This window comes from Pinus tabuliformis, chromosome 5_2 (genome assembly GCF_031772625.1).
Source record: "Pinus tabuliformis cultivar Carrire ecotype Pingquan chromosome 5_2, CPIR1, whole genome shotgun sequence".
NCBI classification, from domain to species: domain Eukaryota; kingdom Viridiplantae; phylum Streptophyta; class Pinopsida; order Pinales; family Pinaceae; genus Pinus; species Pinus tabuliformis.
The window spans coordinates 967252458-967267417 of record NC_142306.1 but is presented as its reverse complement, the minus strand read 5'-3'; the positions used below and the strand labels follow the sequence as shown (position 1 = coordinate 967267417).

General features: G+C 37.4%; 1 protein-coding gene across 1 annotated transcript; it reads left to right on the top strand.

Moving 5' to 3' along the window:
* The first annotated feature begins 4247 nt into the window (after window positions 1-4247).
* On the top strand, window positions 4248-14566 carry LOC149162518 (uncharacterized). Its single transcript, XM_089437307.1, has 3 exons — window positions 4248-5567; window positions 11921-13701; window positions 13794-14566. The coding sequence occupies exons 1-3, from the start codon at window positions 4309-4311 to the stop codon at window positions 14180-14182; spliced, it is 3429 nt and encodes a 1142-aa protein (XP_089293433.1). The 5' UTR covers window positions 4248-4308; the 3' UTR covers window positions 14183-14566.
* Window positions 14567-14960: the final 394 nt, after the last annotated feature.

Genomic DNA, 14960 nt, shown 5'->3' with positions numbered 1-14960 from the left:
ACGTTAGTGCCATAGTTCCTACATTTAAAAATTTCAATGTAATACTTATAGTTAAATGTGGTACTTATAGTTAAAAAGTTAAAATAGTAAAAAATCCCAAACTAATTTGATATTAAACCCTTATTAATTTTATGACACTAAAACATTGTAATACATTGAAAAAAACTCCATCAATTACATGATAATGATATTCTACTCTAATCATAATCCATAATGAAGATACTACAAAATCATTACCTCAACTTTGCAATGAAGATGATGTTTCCTTTCCCAAATTACTTAGTAGATTGATTATTTGTCAATATGCCACCTGTTTGTGGAAAAGGTTACCAGTAAAGTAAATGCATAGACCCAAAAAAAGTCTTTCACTTCACAAGGAGCAAAGCAAATCATTGTATGTATTTTAAATTAATTGGTGATCATGCTATATATTTGGTCTTTTATGTCGATGATATGATGTTGATTGGAAATGACAGAGAAATTATCAAAGATGTCAAAACTCAATTGTCCTCTAAATTTGATATGAAGGATTTGGTGCTACAAACTTTATTTTGGGCATGGAAATTAAACAAGATCAAGGAAAGAGGAATCCTTGGTTAAACCAGAGGAAGTATGTTGAGACAATATTACAGAGGTTTAATATGCAGAATAATAAATTGGTAAAGGTTCTTATTCTTGTAGGTGTAAAGCTATCTATAAAATAATGTCCTAAGAAATATGAAAAAGGAAGAGGACATGTCCCATGTTCCATATGCAAGTGTAGATGGTAGTTTGATGTATGAAATGATATGTACCAGACTGAACATTGCACATATAGTGGGAGTACTAAGTAGGTTTATCTCAAAACCAAGGAATCAACATTGGACAAAAGTAAAGTAGGTTTTGAGGTATCTATGTGGCACTAGTGATTATGGTTTGTGCTACTAAGGAAGACCATGATTAGATAGAGTGTTGGAAATATGAGACTTTTTTGATGTTGATTGGGTTGGAGATCTAGATCAGAGAATATATATAGAAAATCTCTCTATCTCTGTCATATAAATAATATTATAGAGAATTGACATAGGCCCAACTTAACTCTAGATCTACCAAGCATCGAGAGGGATCAAATCTCATAAGGTGCAAACATTTCTTCAAATTTTGCATTTAAAAAACGGTTTGCACCTAGAGAGATTTGATCCTTCTCAGTGCTTGGTAGATTCAAAATTAAGATGGATCTATACTAATATAGTCATAAATTCTATAGAGAACTTCAACTCAAAGAGAATGATATTTGAGTCTTCAATGTCTAACTCATTAGGATGAGGGAGAAAATAAGGTTCTATGTTTTTCATACTTCTGTCTTATTTCACTTAATAAATTGGTAATGAAAACCATTAAGGTATTTTTCTATCTTTTCCCATGATATTTAGAGATAGTGATGTTTCTATAGATTCAACTCTTATCTTAAAGTAAGAAAAAATTGAAAATGTTCCTAAAACAAGTTTTTTTCTCTCCTCATGTCTCAAAAGAATCCTAATAATATATTGGATGTTCATTGGATCTTCTCTAGCTCAAATTCTTCTTTCTTTGCTTGGTAGTTTCTTTCAACAAATTCTTAGTAATCTATTGAATGTCCATTGCATATTTTCTAGTTCAGAATTCTTCTCATTCTGCTTAGTTGTTTTTTAATATAATCATCCCTAGTTGCTACTAGTGTCTTCTTGGCCTACACCAAAAGTATAAGTTTCTAGTAGAAGCTTCCTATATTATCCCCATGTTAATGCATATATTATTATTATTTATTTAATATAATTTTAGTCACTATTGGAATTGACCACTGGGCCATGCTCATACTCGTGTGACATGGGATTGATTCCAATCGCTACCACTATAACATTTAGGTGTAACCACCGCACCCCTAGGATGACACACAAGTTTGATAGTTAGGGGATTTCAATAAAGGGCATTATAGTTTACATAACACTTCATAACACTTGCCAAGTGAGTTAGCGGGGGAGGGGGGGATAGAAGTATCATCAAAGAAAATGTTACTTTTATTGTGGTATTCCTTGTAGAATGTTGATTTTTTTTTTTAATTTTATTTTCTCCAATATCGTAAATTATATCGAGACGTTTTTTAGCATCCTCCTTGGCAATGGCACCAAAAAATGTTGGGATACAAAAATTCAACTACAAAGTTCTAAACTTCATATCTCACTTTAATTATCAACCGAGTTGTCACATGAACTTCAAAGTTGATGTGTATGGTATGTACAAAACTATAGATATATAATCCACTTAAGAAAAGAACTATTATAAAGTCCTAAATGCCATAACTTATGATATTATAGCAAATTAAGTAACCAACTATGAGTTGTTGGTTAGAAAATACCTCTGGTCCATTCAACATCTTGAAGGAATGGCTACTATTCTTATCTCTTCTTTTGATTTTCTAAAAGTCAAATGGTATTGGTATTATTACTTAGATAAATGAAGGCTATTGTAAATGAAGATTGCTAGATCACTCTCTATACATTCACAAGGTGAAATGAACATAGAATAATGATCATAGATATAAAAAATTACAAAACTCAACCATATTGTTGATTATTGTAGCTAAAAGTAATGTAAACAAAATATAAAATGGAATCCCAAATTACTATACTAAAATAAAAACACATCTATAGGTAAAAAGGTAAAATGTTAAGCAACATTTATTTATAATAAAAATAAATAAATAGTAAGCCATCCCAAACTAATTTGATATTAAACTCTTATTTCTTTTATAATTAAAACAATGTAATCCATTGTAAAAAAAAATCCCCACTAATTACATGATAATGAGGTTCTACTCTAATCACAATCTACACTGAAGATACTACAAACTCATTAGTAACCTCAACTTTGCAATGCAGATAATGTTTACTTCCCCAAACTACTTAGTAGATTGGTTATTTGGCAATATGTCACCTAATTGTGGAGAAGGTTACTAGTAAAGTAAATGCATAGGTCCAAATGTTTCTTTAGGGAGAATATACGTGTGGTATAATTTTAAGTTTTTTATTAGCTATGTGGATGGACTTTTTCTATATTAAAAATTGGTATGTTAATTTTCTTATTAATTTATATTTTTATACGAGGCAATCAACAACTAAGTATAAGATAGTTGTTTTCAGGGAACACTACATTTATAAATAGTAAACTAATAATTTAAATTAACAAATTAAAAATAGTAATAACAAAAGAAATTAATATTGGTCATAATTACAATACTTCAATTTACACTTTAATCTTATATAACTTTATATAGATATATAAGAAAGAAATGTAATGAGTAAAAAAATATAATTTATTTTTTACTACAATGAAGAAATGTAATTTTTTCAAATAATAATATTAATATTATAGTATGTGTAATTCACTCTACTTTTCATTTACATGTGATATTTAAAACGAAAATATATCTCGGTATCTTTTTTTTTTCACTTTCAACCATAAGTAAAATATTTCAATGTCTATATTAAATAAAATAATTTTATAAATACTTTATATAGAAAAAAATAAAATAATTTAAATTGGAAATTTTCTTATATTTTCACTTTAGTGAAAAAGATTAAGAAAATTCTTATTCCATTTATAATTATTTTTAATTCAATATATAAGAATATTTGTAATTTGTTCAATATTTAATATAAAATTGGTATGTAACCTTTTAGAAAATATTAATAATAAAAAAATTAAATATATACATAAAAAATAAAAAAGAAAAAGGCATATTTTAACATTTTAATTTCTTTTCTTCTTAAAACTCAAACGACCATTAGTTGATCATTTGATGAAAGATAACACCACATCATTAATTTCTTTTTAAAACTCTAATTTGATGAAAGATAACACCACATCATTAATTTCTTTTCAAAACTCTAATGACCATTAGTTGGTCATTTGATCAAAGATAACACCCTCTGCTAGTTGAGCTGGACACCATGAGTCACCGACATTGATTGAGTCAACCAAAACGGAAAATCCACGAAAATTACGCGCCACAGACACGATTATCAAATCTACTGAACACCACAGACACGATGATCAAATCTATTTGATCAAAGATAACACCATCTGCTAGTTGAGCTGGACGCCATGAGTCACCCACATTGATTGAGTCAACCAAAACGGAAAATCCACGAAAATTACGCGCCACAGACACGATTATCAAAGCTACTTAATATCCACACTGCCATCATTGAGCAAGATGCGGATAAACCCCCAAGCGAGAGAAATTAAATCTAATTCCTTAATTCTATCGATCTCCGATCTGAAGAGCCGATGGCAACTTCCAGGGATTTCATCCTCAGCACCATGCTAATGCTCATCTTTGTTTGTGCAAACGGCCATCTGATTGATCATTATGACAAAAGTCGGGAAGGAATACAGGTCGATATAGAAGCCCTGCATGCATTCAAAAGCTCTGTCACACATGATCCTTCCCAGGCCGTGGCGAACTGGGATGCTGCCAATCATGTTTGCAATTGGACTGGTGTCACCTGCCACCTTCTGAAACTACGCGTATCTGGGCTAAATCTATACAACATGAGCCTTCAAGGGACTATACCTCCACATTTGGGTAATGTCTCGTTTCTTGGCGTGTTGAATCTCGCTTATAACAGTTTCTCTGGTGCAATCCCGAACGAATTGGGCAAGTTGGCTCGCTTAAAGCGTCTGTTACTTAATAAGAATGACTTGAATTTGGCCATTCCAGAGGCTTTGAAAGATTGCACTGCTCTCAGGCTGCTTAATCTGTCCTCCAATTATTTGACAGGGAGTATTCCAAGTGGTCTCGGCCAATTACAAAACCTGCGCAATCTTTCACTGGAGGGGAACAGATTGACAGGAAAAGTGCCTAAATCCTTGGCGAATATTTCTGCACTGGAGATTCTGGATCTAGGAAATAACTTCCTTTCTGGAACTATCCCCTCTCAGATTGGCTTGCTCACTAGAATTAATACTCTTTCTCTTCGAGAAAACCAGCTCAGTGGAGGAATCCCACCTTCTCTGCTTAATTGTACGGAGTTGCGCTTCTTATACTTACGGGGCAACAGACTTGCTGGTGAAATCCCGTGGGAGATAGGAACCAAGCTCTCCAATTTAGAGACCATTTCTCTGTACGGGAACAGATTGACAGGAAAAGTGCCCGAATCCTTTGGAAATTGTTCTGCGCTGGAGACTCTGGATCTGGGAAATAACTTCCTCAGTGGCCCTATCCCCTCTCAGCTTGGCTTGCTCGCTAGACTACAAAACCTGTCTCTTCAGGAAAACCAACTCAATGGGGGAATCCCACATTCACTGCTTAATTGCACAGAGTTACGCATAATAGATTTGTGTGCGAACAATCTCAGTGGAGAAATTCCGTCGGAGATAGGCACAAGGCTCACAAATTTGAAGGCCCTGCTGGTCTGGGGAGACGGATTAAACGGTACTATTCCGAGATCTTTAGGAAATTGTTCTCAGCTTTTACGGCTGTCATTCTCTCACAATTTCTTCACAGGAGGCATACCTCAGGAATTTCGTAAGCTTCGGCTTCTAAGGTGTTGAAATCTAATTTCAACGCAGACCAAGAAAAACCGTGAACCAAGCCAGAAACCGTTCACCGGATTTTCTCGGAGCTATTTGCCGACGAAGGAATAATCCGGGAAGGAGCTCCGAGAAAATATGGAGCTGACGCGTGGTTGACCCCTGACGTAACGCAACGTAAGAATCTCGGAGGTTAACTTTCAGCACTTGTTGGTCTTCCGATATTGTTCTCCACCGTTGGATTTGCTCCCGTGTTCTCCGCCGTTGATCACCTGGAGCTGCATACGAACCCACATCAATTCAATGTTTTGCGTGGAGTAAAAGGTTTATGGTTGACCGCCGTAGGTAAAAGAATTTAATGATTGGTACAAGATTTTGGTGAGGCTCTTTTAATATGAGCATGGGCATGTTATAATATATGTTTTTATATATATTTATATACGGCATGTATTAAATAGGAAATCGTATGTAATAAGTTTAATGTTTTTTGTATTGACTTTGAAAAATATTATGTATGGCACACGGGAGAAAATATGAAAGGGTATTCACAGCAGTGAAAAATGTTGATGGTGCGGTAAAAGAAGAAGAAGAACCAGAGGATGTATGCACAGCAGTGCACGAATACATTCTGTAATGTTTTGTGAAGTTTTTTTTAAGTAGCGAAAACCATGTGTGGTTTTGCATGAAGTAAGTTTTTGTAAGCCTGTGTAAGTTTTGCTTTTACAGCAGTATGTAAAATTGTTTTACACCAGTAAATGTGAATGGAGGTTTTACAGCAGTAAATGTTAATGGGAATTTTTCCACCAGTGTAAATTCTCATATGGAGACACAGTGAATGTTTTTTTTGTTTTAATGAATAGAAATATTTTATGGTGAAATCCTCTGTTCCTCAGTGAATTTTTTTTAAGTCTTCTGTGTGCACAAAAGATCCTGGAGCAAAAGAAACAGAGCATTGCCTCTGTGTGTTTGAATATTTGGTTTTTGGTATTTTCCCCATGTAAAAATATCCAACAGTGGTATCAGAGCAGGCTTAGGCTCTTTGAAGGAGACAAAGAAGCTGAAGGGAGAAGGTTGTTGCTGCAGCAAAACTTCTCAGGCAGACAGAAGACTCAGACAACAAAGGATTTAGATATTCTTCATAGCTATTTTGTGTTGCTGAAGAAGCAGTGATTTGTTTTAAATACACAGTCAAGGAATGGCCAGCACAAGCACTGGTATGGGTTTGTTTAACACCCAGCTCCCACAGTTTAATGGGAAGAACTATGACTACTGGTCAATAACTATGACAGCTCTGCTTGCTTCCCAAGATTTATGGGAAATAGTTGAAGAAGGCTTTGAAGAACCAGCAGATGAAACTGAGTTCAATGCATTAACTCAAGGAGAGAAGGATCTGCTGAAGAACAATAGGAAGAAAGATTCAAAAGCCCGTGTGTTGTTGTATCTAGCAGTAGACCAGAGTATGTTTCCAAGGTTAGCAGCAGCTAAGACAGCCAATGAAGCATGGCAAACCCTCAAGACAGCCTATCAAGGCATGGAGAGAGTGAAGACAACAAAGCTACAATTGCTGAGAAAGGATTTTGAGAACTTGAACATGAAGGAGTCAGATAACATTGACTCATTCTTCACTCATGTGATTGGTGTAATCACACAAATGAGAACTCATGGAGAAACCATTGAAGACAGAAGAATTGTGGAGAAAATATTGAGGGTCTTACCCTCAAGGTTTGATGCCAAAGTCACCACCATTGAAGAGACAAAGGATCTCTCAAGCTATTCAGTTGATGAGCTGCATGCATCACTGATAACACATGAGCAGAGGTTGAGTAGGAATGAAAACTCATCTCTTGAGCAAGCCTTCAAGACCCAGATGTCTTTTGGAAGAGGCAGAGGTCAAGGCAGAGGAAACAAAAGAGGAAGAGGCAGAAGCCAGAATAGAGGTGGAAGGAACAACTCATCAAATGCACAAGGAAGAGGCAACAATCCAAATCAGAACCAAGGCCAAGGCAGCAGCCAACAAGGAGGACAACATCATGCTCAAGGACAAAGGTATGATAAATCTAATGTTCAATGCTATTATTGCAAAAAGTATGGACATTATGCTAGTGATTGTAGAAAGAAACAACATGATATGAACAACAGACAAAATGCAAATGTTACACGAGAAAACAGCAGTCAAGAAAATGTCCTGTTAGCTTGTAACATGGCTGAAACACATAGTGAGGACATATGGTTTTTAGACTCAGGTTGCAGCAACCATATGACCGGAAACATAGCCTTCTTTTCCGCCCTAGATAAAAATGTGAAATCAGAAGTCACACTAGGAATTGATAGTAAAGTGTCTGTTATGGGAAAAGGAGAAATAAAAATACTTTCAAAGCAAGGAGAAAGGAAAACCATAGCAGATGTATACTATGTCCCCGGAATGAGATGTAATCTCTTGAGTATTGGACAGCTTGTCCATAAGGGCTACAATGTTTTCTTTAAAAATGATGTGTGCACCATCATGGACATACCACCCAGCAAAAGATGCATTGCTGAAGTAAAGATGACAAGGAACAGGATGTTCCCTCTCAGGATCAGGGCAGATTTGAAAAACAAAGGTGAAATTGCAGCAGTCACCCAAGAGGCTTTCCAAAGCGTGCCAAAGGATGAAAATTGGTTGTGGCACTTGAGATTTGGGCATCTCAATTTTGGAGGTCTAAATTTGTTGAGTAGGAAAGGAATGGTAAGAGGATTACCATTGATAGAGAAACCGGACAGCCTTTGTGAAGGCTGCATTTTGGGAAAACAACACAGAGAAAGTTTTCCATCAGGGAAGAGCATAAGGGCAAAGGCACCCTTAGAGATTATCCACTCAGATTTGTGTGGACCAATGCAAGCTCCATCATTAGCAGGCAGCCTATATTTCTTGACATTCATTGATGATTTTACAAGAAAGACTTGGATATATTTCCTCAAGAACAAAAGTGAAGTCTTTGAGAAATTCCAAAACTTCAAAGCATTTGTTGAAAACCAAAGCGGGCTGCACATTAAAGTTTTGAGAACTGATAGAGGAGGTGAATATATCTCCAAGGAATTCCTAAGATTTTGTAGAGAAAATGGAATACATAAACAATTTACAGCAAGGTACACTCCACAGCAAAATGGAGTTGCTGAAAGGAAGAACAGAACCATCATGGAGATGGCAAGGAGCATGTTGAAGGCAAAGCATTTGCCAAATGAGTATTGGGCTGAAGCTGTACATTGTGCAGTTTATATATTGAACAGGTGTCCTACAAAAGCAGTCATGAACAAAGTGCCAGAAGAGGCATGGAGTGGGAGAAAGCAAGGAGTCACCCACATGAGAGTTTTTGGGTGTGTGGGCTATGCACACATACCAGATCAGCTAAGGAGGAAGTTGGACAGCAAAGGGGAGAAATGCATCTTCATTGGATACAGTGATGAATCCAAAGCCTACAGGCTGTACATTCCATCTACCAAGAAGTTCTTTGTCAGCAGGGATGTTCAATTCATTGAAGAGGAAGCTTGGGATGGAAGCATAGAGAAGACAGTTAATGTTAAACACTGTTTGTCTCATGATGAAGATGAAGAGGAGGTGGCTGAAATGAATCCCCAAACAGCAGCACCAACACAAGGACAACAAGGGACACCATTGAGGATCAATGAGAGTGCTTCTCCAAGCACACCACAAGGAGGAAATTCAAGTGCATCTTCAAGCACTTGCACACCAAGTGAACGAGGTAAGAAGTTTAGAAATCTAAGTGAAATTTATGAAGAAGGAATGAATTCCTTATTTGCCTTGTATTGTCATGTTGATGATCCTATTCATTTCGAAGATGCAATCAAAGATAGGAAATGGATAGAAGCTATGGATGAGGAGATGAATGCCATAGAGAGAAACAAAACATGGGATTTGGTTGAGCTACCGAAACGCAAAGAAGTCATTGGTGTGAAATGGGTCTATAAGACCAAGAGCAATGCTGAAGGCAAGATAGAAAGGCACAAGGCAAGGCTGGTTGTCAAAGGCTACAAGCAGCAGTATGGTAGAGATTATGAGGAGACTTTCGCACCGGTTGCAAGGATGGAAACCGTGAGAGCAGTGCTGTCCATAGCAGCACAAAACAAATGGAAAGTCTACCAAATGGATGTGAAATCAGCATTCCTAAATGGAGTGTTAATGGAAGAGGTCTATGTGGAACAGCCTCTCGGATATGAGAAGAAAGGTGAAGAGCACAAAGTGTGCAAATTGAAGAAAGCTCTTTATGGGCTGAAGCAAGCGCCAAGAGCATGGTACAGCAGAATAGATTCATATCTATTGGATAATGAATTTGACAAGTGTGAAGGAGAACCCACAGTCTACATCAAGGAAAAGGATGGTAAGATATTAATTGTTGTTTTGTATGTTGATGATGTGATTTTCACAGGTAATGATGATCAGCTCATTAAGAATTTTAAATCAGTCATGAAGAATGAATTTGAAATGACTGACATGGGTTTCTTGAGATACTTCTTAGGCATAGAAGTAGATCAAAATGAAAAAGGAATTTTTATATCTCAAGCAAGATATGTAAATCAAGTTCTGGGCAGATTTAACATGCAAGAATGCAAGGCAGCAATCACTCCCACAGTGATGGGATTAAAGCTCAGCAGAGAGGACAGCAGCAAGGATTTTGATCCTAGTTTGTACAAGAGTATTGTAGGCAGCCTCATGTACTTAACAGCTACTAGGCCTGATTTAATGTATGCTGTTAGTTTAATTTCCAGGTTCATGGAGAGGCCAAAGGAGGCACATTGGCAGGCAGCAAAGAGAATTTTGAGGTATGTCAAAGGCACCAAAATGTTTGGAATTTTATATCATGCCTCAGAACATTCAGATTTGGTTGGATACACAGACAGCGATTGGGCTGGAAGTGTAGATGATCGGAAGAGCACTTCCGGTTATGTTTTTAATATGGGTTCAGGAGCCATTTCATGGGCTTCTAAGAAGCAGTCCATTGTAGCATTGTCTACAGCAGAGGCTGAATATGTGGCAGCTACAGCAGCAGCATGTCAAGCAGTGTGGATGAGAAGAATGTTGAGAAGCTTAGGCCAAGAGCAGGCAAAAGCGACAGTGATCTTTTGTGACAATAGCTCAGCTATTGCATTGTCAAAGAATTCAGTGTTTCATAAGAGAACGAAACACATTGATACCAGGTTTCACTACATCAGAGAATTGGTGAACAATGGAGAAATTGTCCTAGAACATTGCAGGACTCAAGAACAGGTAGCAGACATCTTGACAAAGCCACTTGATCAGAAGAGCTTTGAATTTTTGAGAAAGTGTCTGGGTATGACTGAATGCCCAGCTGTTGAAATTAAAGGGGAGTGTTGAAATCTAATTTCAACGCAGACCAAGAAAAACCGTGAACCAAGCCAGAAACCGTTCACCGGATTTTCTCGGAGCTATTTGCCGACGAAGGAATAATCCGGGAAGGAGCTCCGAGAAAATATGGAGCTGACGCGTGGTTGACCCCTGACGTAACGCAACGTAAGAATCTCGGAGGTTAACTTTCAGCACTTGTTGGTCTTCCGATATTGTTCTCCACCGTTGGATTTGCTCCCGTGTTCTCCGCCGTTGATCACCTAGAGCTGCATACGAACCCACATCAATTCAATGTTTTGCGTGGAGTAAAAGGTTTATGGTTGACCGCCGTAGGTAAAAGAATTTAATGATTGGTACAAGATTTTGGTGAGGCTCTTTTAATATGAGCATGGGCATGTTATAATATATGTTTTTATATATATTTATATACGGCATGTATTAAATAGGAAATCGTATGTAATAAGTTTAATGTTTTTTGTATTGACTTTGAAAAATATTATGTATGGCACACGGGAGAAAATATGAAAGGGTATTCACAGCAGTGAAAAATGTTGATGGTGCGGTAAAAGAAGAAGAAGAACCAGAGGATGTATGCACAACAGTGCACGAATACATTCTGTAATGTTTTGTGAAGTTTTTTTTAAGTAGCGAAAACCATGTGTGGTTTTGCATGAAGTAAGTTTTTGTAAGCCTGTGTAAGTTTTGCTTTTACAGCAGTATGTAAAATTGTTTTACACCAGTAAATGTGAATGGAGGTTTTACAGCAGTAAATGTTAATGGGAATTTTTCCACCAGTGTAAATTCTCATATGGAGACACAGTGAATGTTTTTTTTGTTTTAATGAATAGAAATATTTTATGGTGAAATCCTCTGTTCCTCAGTGAATTTTTTTTAAGTCTTCTGTGTGCACAAAAGATCCTGGAGCAAAAGAAACAGAGCATTGCCTCTGTGTGTTTGAATATTTGGTTTTTGGTATTTTCCTCATGTAAAAATATCCAACATAAGGGATCTCTTTCTTGAGGATAATCACTTGGTTAGTGCGGAAACTATTACCATATTTGAAACGCTTGCTAACTGCACCAATCTGCAAACACTCACTCTTCAGAAGAATGATCTTAAGGGTGACTTGCCTGGAAGCATAGGCCGGTTTTCTCAATTGCGTTTTCTCACTTTGGGTGAGAATCGTTTCACTGGTAAGATACCCCACGAGATTAGCAACCTCACCGGTTTGCTTCAGTTAAGTCTAGAAGACAATTTGCTCTCTGGAGAAATTCCTTCTGCACTAGGAGGCATGTCTACTCTTCAGCTGCTACATCTATCCGGGAACAACTTGGAAGGTAATATTCCCTATCAATTCAGTCAATTGAAAGCTCTGTTTGAACTATACCTTTCCAGAAACGAGTTTACTGGAGAAATTCATGACGTTTTCGCAAGTTTGCGGCAGCTAAGAAGATTAGATCTCAGCTACAACAAATTCAGTGGTAAAATACCGCACAGTATTGGGGGTTGTTCCAGTCTCGAGCTTCTGGACCTCAGTCACAACCAGCTAAGCGGCGTGATGCCACCGAAAGTGGCTAACCTTCATAACCTACAGTTCTACATTAATGTCTCACATAATGCACTCACAGGAAAGCTGCCTGCCGAACTGGGAGGAATGCAAATGGTTCAAGCAATTGATCTCTCTGCCAATAATTTTACGGGGAGCATACCCGGCCAGTTAGTGAATTGTGCTGGAGTTGGATACCTGAATTTTTCTCACAATTTATTGGAAGGCACGATTCCGACATTAATCGGTCAACTTGCAGACCTTCAAGATATGGATCTCTCTTTCAATCAGCTTTCTGGCCCCCTGCCTAGCTCCATAGAGAAACTGGGGAAGCTTAGGCACTTGAACTTGTCATACAATAAGTTGGCAGGAGAAATACCATCCTCTGGAGCTTTCAGAAAGCTGAATTTTACATCATTCTTAGGAAACGCTGCACTCTGTGGCAGATGGATAAAGATGCCCCCTTGTAAACGCCATCATGATTCCAAGAGAAGGATAGTTATCGTGGGCACTTCGGTTGGCTTAACTTTGCTATGTGTATCTGGTCTATTCTTAATAGTTGTGATATGTTTTCGTAATAGAAAGCCTGCATTATTGGAAACTATTTCAGCGAGATTAGGGACGATGCTCAGGAGCCAACTCCGCGAGACGAAGATTATAAGTGAGGAAGAGGTTAAGATAGCAACTAATGGTTTCAGCCCGGATAACCTAGTGGGACGTGGCGGCCATGGGTCAGTGTATAAGGGCGTAATAGATAATGGCACAATCGTTGCAGTCAAAGTTATACACTCGGCCACATCTGGAGGTGCATACAAGAGACTTATAAAAGAATGCAAGACGTTGGGCAGAGTCCGACATCAGAATCTGGTGAGAATGGTGGGCGTATGCTCAAGTTTTCACGTCAAATCTTTGATTATGGAGTTCATGTCGCAGGGAAGCCTGGATAAGCATTTGTATTGTAGGGAAAATAATTGCAGGTTGAGTCTAAAAAGACGGCTGAGCATTCTCAAGGACGTGGCTCATGGAATGGCATATCTTCACCATAACTGCTCTCCCGCTATTGTTCATAGCGATCTAAAACCTTCCAACGTTTTATTGGATGAGACGATGACGGCCCATGTTGGAGATTTCGGTATTTCATGCCTCATGATATCTGCAGAAGGGCAGGACGATTCAACAGCAGCAACCTCAGTGGACACCTCGAGTCTTGTGATAGGATCTGTTGGTTACATTGCACCAGGTAAATACTGATACACTTGATTGATTGATCCATATTGTATACCAGATATATATGAGTCACTAATAAAAGTGTTATATATAAATTGATTGCAGAATATGGTATAGGAGGGCGCCCGTCCATGAAAGGGGACGTATACAGCTATGGCATCTTGGTGTTGGAAACGATCACGGGAAAGAAGCCCACAGACCCACTGTTTTCAGAAGAAGGGAAATCAGGTTCGACATTGCAGAGTTGGGTTGGCGATGCATTCCCTGACAGATTGTTGGAGGTGATTGACGGAAATTTGGTGGAGGAGATTATGAAGGAAGAAGGCGACCAAGAAGAGGAATCACATAATGGGATTATGGGACATGGGATTGCTGTGTGGTTGGCGAACATAGGTGTGATGTGTAGCAAAGGGGCTCCGCATGAACGACCGACCCTTCGAGAGGTTGAAGCATCGCTGGAGCAGCTGGTCGCTCAGATCCATGAAGGGTTTTGAAAATGGGTAGAAAGGCCGTGAACAGGTGACGTACCAAACTGTTTCATATTTGTGGAAGAAAATGATTTTAGGTTACAGTATATGAATAACGCATTCCATGAGCATCGACTTCAAATATATTTCTTTGTGTGTGCCATCTGCCTTCGATAAGGAAAAAGGGAATATCCATCTTTCCCATTAGAAAATTTCCTAGGGATGGATAGTAGACGGATAGTAATAATTATTGGATATGATACTTTCCTGGTAGTTGACAGTAATAAGTATGTAATAGTGTTGAGTAAAAGCATAGTTTTGTTTCAGAACAACTCTAAATTGTCTGAACGAGTGCTAAAATGCCAAGTAAGTACGTCTCATGGTTTGAATGATTGGGAAAATGCCCTGTAAGTCTATCATTTCGTTTTCTTTATTATGTGTATATAAAAATTTGTTATCATCACGTTTCGTTGTTGTTGAATATATTATTATTTAGTGGAAATTATATATGGGTTTTGACATTTTTCTATAATGTGATGGTGGGGGAATTTGTTTCCTATTAACTTTGTTATAATTTATATGCGTTTTTTGTTTTTATTTTTATTGGTATAGAAGTTTAATATAATTATGAAATTTCATAATTATACAAGTGGTAAATTGGGGTGTAATTTATATATATAATTAATTCTATATTGGATATCATTTTTGGGATTCAACTGCGTTAAGTAAGTCATTCAAACGTATGACCATTTCCATGAGAGGTAGTCGTAACTGACTAATTTCTCATGATTTTTGAATAGTTCAC

Coding starts and splice junctions, on each gene's coding strand:
- LOC149162518 (XM_089437307.1), top strand. CDS start 4,309: ATGGCAACTTCCAGGGATTTCATCCTCAGCACCATGCTAATGCTCATC. Junction 5,568..11,920: donor CGTAAGCTTCGGCTTCTAAG/GTGTTGAAATCT, acceptor ATCCAACATAAG/GGATCTCTTTCTTGAGGATA. Junction 13,702..13,793: donor TGTTGGTTACATTGCACCAG/GTAAATACTGAT, acceptor AATTGATTGCAG/AATATGGTATAGGAGGGCGC.